Source organism: Aegilops tauschii, chromosome 1 (assembly GCF_002575655.3).
Source record: "Aegilops tauschii subsp. strangulata cultivar AL8/78 chromosome 1, Aet v6.0, whole genome shotgun sequence".
NCBI lineage: Eukaryota > Viridiplantae > Streptophyta > Magnoliopsida > Poales > Poaceae > Aegilops > Aegilops tauschii.
In genome coordinates, this window is record NC_053035.3 from 23,317,526 (window position 1) to 23,321,373 (window position 3,848).

At 43.6% G+C, this 3,848-nt stretch overlaps 1 protein-coding gene across 1 annotated transcript; it reads right to left on the reverse strand.

The window, feature by feature from the left end:
• Positions 1–1,058: 1,058 nt before the first annotated feature.
• LOC109758763 (uncharacterized) lies at positions 1,059–2,308 on the reverse strand. The gene is made up of 2 exons (XM_020317630.1): positions 2,167–2,308; positions 1,059–2,095 (listed from the first exon to the last, which is right to left on the reverse strand). Exons 1-2 carry the CDS (start codon positions 2,306–2,308, stop codon positions 1,059–1,061), a joined length of 1,179 nt encoding a protein of 392 aa, XP_020173219.1.
• Positions 2,309–3,848: the final 1,540 nt, after the last annotated feature.

Consider the following 3,848-nt stretch of genomic DNA (forward strand, 5'->3'; position numbering starts at 1 on the left):
ACATGCTATCATCACTGGTGTATCATATTAAATACAACCTAAAAGAAATGGACAAAAAATATAAGAATTTACCTGAAAAACAACTGGTGTATCATATTCATCCTCTTGTTGCTGCACTGGGCAATCATTTTGTGTGGCATTGACATCCTCCTGTGTAAGTTGGCCATCATCTTGTGTGACATGAACCTCCTCCTGTGTCACTTGCTCATCATCTTGTGTGACATGAACCTCCTCCTGTGTGACTTGCCCACCATCTTGTTCATCATCAGACACATCCTCAGGAATAGCCCTTGGCCCCCTTCTCACTGGTAGTTTTGGCAAAATGCCAGCTTTTTTGTATTACATCCTTTGATGTTGTGGCCCTGTTCATGGCAGTATGAACATGTTATTGTGCCTCCATGTCTGGTCAGTACCTTTGTGCCATCTTTCTTTTCAATCTCATAAGGCTGCTTTCTCCTACTCTTGTTTGAAGGCCTCCCAACTTTCTTTTCATAGACAGGTGGTTTGATTTCACAAGCATTCATCTTCTGCCACTCACTCCTATCTCTGCAAGGCTTGATAATTGGCTTGTATGCTAACTTGAATGCTTCTATACTGTAGCAGGAGTGCACCAAACTCTCTGGGTCAATTCTCTCATGTCTACAGCATGCGACTGCATGGTGGCATGGGACTCCACTAAGATCCAACCTTTTGCATGTACAACTCTCTTCCTTGAGGTCAATAATGTATGTCTTGGTCCTGTTGTCAACCTGGAAGATGCCATCACCAGCCCCTGAAACCATGCATGTAGCTGCCAGCTCTATATTCCTTTGAATTCTTTTTCTTATTTTTGGGCATACAGAACCAGGCCAGTTCTCTGCCTCTTTTCTTTTGTTGTAGAATCTAACCATGAGCTGAGTTTTGATCTTCTCAACCATTGATATGAGATGCATCTCCCTGGCCTCAAGAATATATTTGTTGAAAACCTCACAGTTGTTGTTCAGAAGGATATCACACTTGACCAAGTCTCTTTGGAAGCCCCTAACCCAAGTGTTGGGTGGTAGCTGCTCAAGCCATTTCTATGCTTCTATGCTGATGACCTTCATTTCCTCCATGCTTGCAGCCCACAGCTCTGGTGTTGTGCTCCTTGCACACTTCCATAACTGGTTATTAAGAACATCTCCTTTGTGTGTTTGCTGAAAATTCTGCCATATATGCCTAACACAGTGTCTGTGCTCTGCATCAGGAAAGTGTTGCCTCACTCCCTTGATCAGCTCCTTTTGCTTGTCTAACATTATAGTCCATGGCTCTGTGTTCAGAATTCCCAAGTCACTCTTCAGGTTTGACAGAAACCATTTCCATGTGTCAGTGTTCTCTACCTCAACAACAGCAAAAGCCAGAGGGTAAATGCAGTCATTAGGATCCATGCCAACAGCACAAAGCATAACACCTCCATACTTTGTCTTCAGGTGGCATCCATCCAAACAAATGACAGGCCTACATGCTTGCATGAAACCCCTTTTGCAGGCATCCAGAGAGAAATAACAACTTCCAAATATGTCATCATTAACACCTACATAGAAAGAGCTGCCTGGGTTTGATCTTTTGAATTCTGCTGCATAATCCCACATACTATTATACTGCTCTAACTCATCTCCTTCAATGACTTTCTTCACTAGTCTCCTGGCCCTTCTAAGTTTGCTCCTTGTGGTTGTCATGTTCCAGTCCTTCTGAACAACCCTTGAAAAATTCTTCATGTTCATGTTTTCATCTGCTCTGAATGAATCAAGATACTTCCCTGCCATGAAGGGGGCAGTGAATGACTTGACACTCCATTTCTTTATGCAGGTATGATTTGGGTTATACTTCTTAATCATGAAGCAGTTGATTCTCCCATCAAATGATGCATACAAAGACCATGGACACCCATCTTCACAAATGCCTTTAACTCTTTTCCTATCATTTCTAGGGCACTTGATGTCAACCCTTTCATGACAGCTATACTCCTTGATAGCCCTCCTCAGTAACTCAACACTAGCAAATGTCTGACCCACTTTGAACTCTGGTTTAGCCAGGTCCTCTTCTCTGAAACTCTTGAAATTAAGCTTAACCTTATCTTCATCAGATGAAGGCAAGCACATGTCCACATCTTTAGTAGGATCATCAGCTTCTTCTTGGACTGCTTACCTTTGCCTTTGTCACAATCAACATTCTTGGCAAACAAGTCATCATCATCTTGCAGATCAATGTCTGAATCAACAAATTGTGGAATGTAATCTTCATCTGAATCCTGCATTACTGAACAACCAACTGTGTCTGCGACATCCATGTTCAAACACCTAGAGGATTTCCTGGCCCTAAACCCAAACTAAGATGAAAGGTAAGTTGTTCCTGGCTGGGGTGGACTTGGTATGAAATCATCTTCTTCTGACTCTGCTCCACTTTCTGACTGTGTTTCATCTTGCTCCTGCTCTTGATCATGCTGAGGCAGCTCCTGTTCCAGTTGAGGGAGCTCAGCCTGCTCCTGTTCCACTACAGTGAGCTCAGCCTGCTCCTCTAGCTGCTGTTGTGTCTGCTCTGCTTGCTCCTCATGCTCTTGATCAGCCTTCTCCTTCTTTGGCCTAATGCCACTGAACCTGACAACTGGAGGATCCTCATCATCAGAGTGAACTTGTAAAACAGAAATATATGATCTCATGCCCTCATCATGATCAAGAAATATTTGTTGGAAGTGGTTGCCATTCAGAACACCATCCTTCATGTTTTCTGTCATAGTGTTGTCCCCTATCTTGATCTCTCTTAATCCATTCTTGTACACTGTCAACCCAGGAACACACCAATAAGCCCTGATCCTCCCCTCAAACTCATACCCAATTTCCTCAACCAGACTAGCAACAACAGTAGGTGTCCAGTTATCTATGTCACAGTAGTCATACCAAATGGAGTGGCCTTTGTGGTAACCCCTATGCTTGCCTGCACAAAGGAAATAGCCACCATGTATGTGTTGGAAATATGCCCTAGAGGCAATAATAAATGGTTATTATTATATTTCTTTGTTCATGGTAATTGTCTATTATTCATGCTATAATTGTATTGTCCGGAAATCGTAATACATGTGTGAATACATAGACCACAACCTGTCCCTAGTAAGCCTCTAGTTGACTAGCTCGTTGATCAACAGATAGTCATGGTTTCCTGACTATGGACATTGGATGTCATTGATAACGGGATCACATCATTAGGAGAATGATGTGATGGACAAGACCCAATCCTAAGCATAGCATAAAAGATCGTGTAGTTTCGTTTGCTAGAGCTTTTCCAATGTCAAGTATCTTTTCCTTGGACCATGAGATCGTGCAACTCCCGGATACCGTAGGAGTGCTTTGGGTGTGCCAAACGTCACAACGTAACTGGGTGACTATAAAGGTGCATTACGGGTATCTCCGAAAGTGTCTGTTGGGTTGGCACGGATCGAGACTGGGATTTGTCACTCCGTGTGACGGAGAGGTATCTCTGGGCCCACTCGGTAATGCATCATCATAATGAGCTCAATGTGACTAAGGCGTTAGTCACGGGATCATTCATTGCGGTATGAGTAAAGAGACTTGCCGGTAACGAGATTGAACAAGGTATTGGGATACCGACGATCGAATCTCGGGCAAGTAACATACCGATTGACAAAGGGAATTGCATACGAATTGATTGAATCCTCGACACCGTGGTTCATCCGATGAGATCATCGTGGAGCATGTGGGAGCCAACATGGGTATCCAAATCCCTCTGTTGGTTATTGACCGGAGAGGCGTCTCGGTCATGTCTGCATGTCTCCCGAACCCGTAGGGTCTACACACTTAAGGTCCGGTGACGCT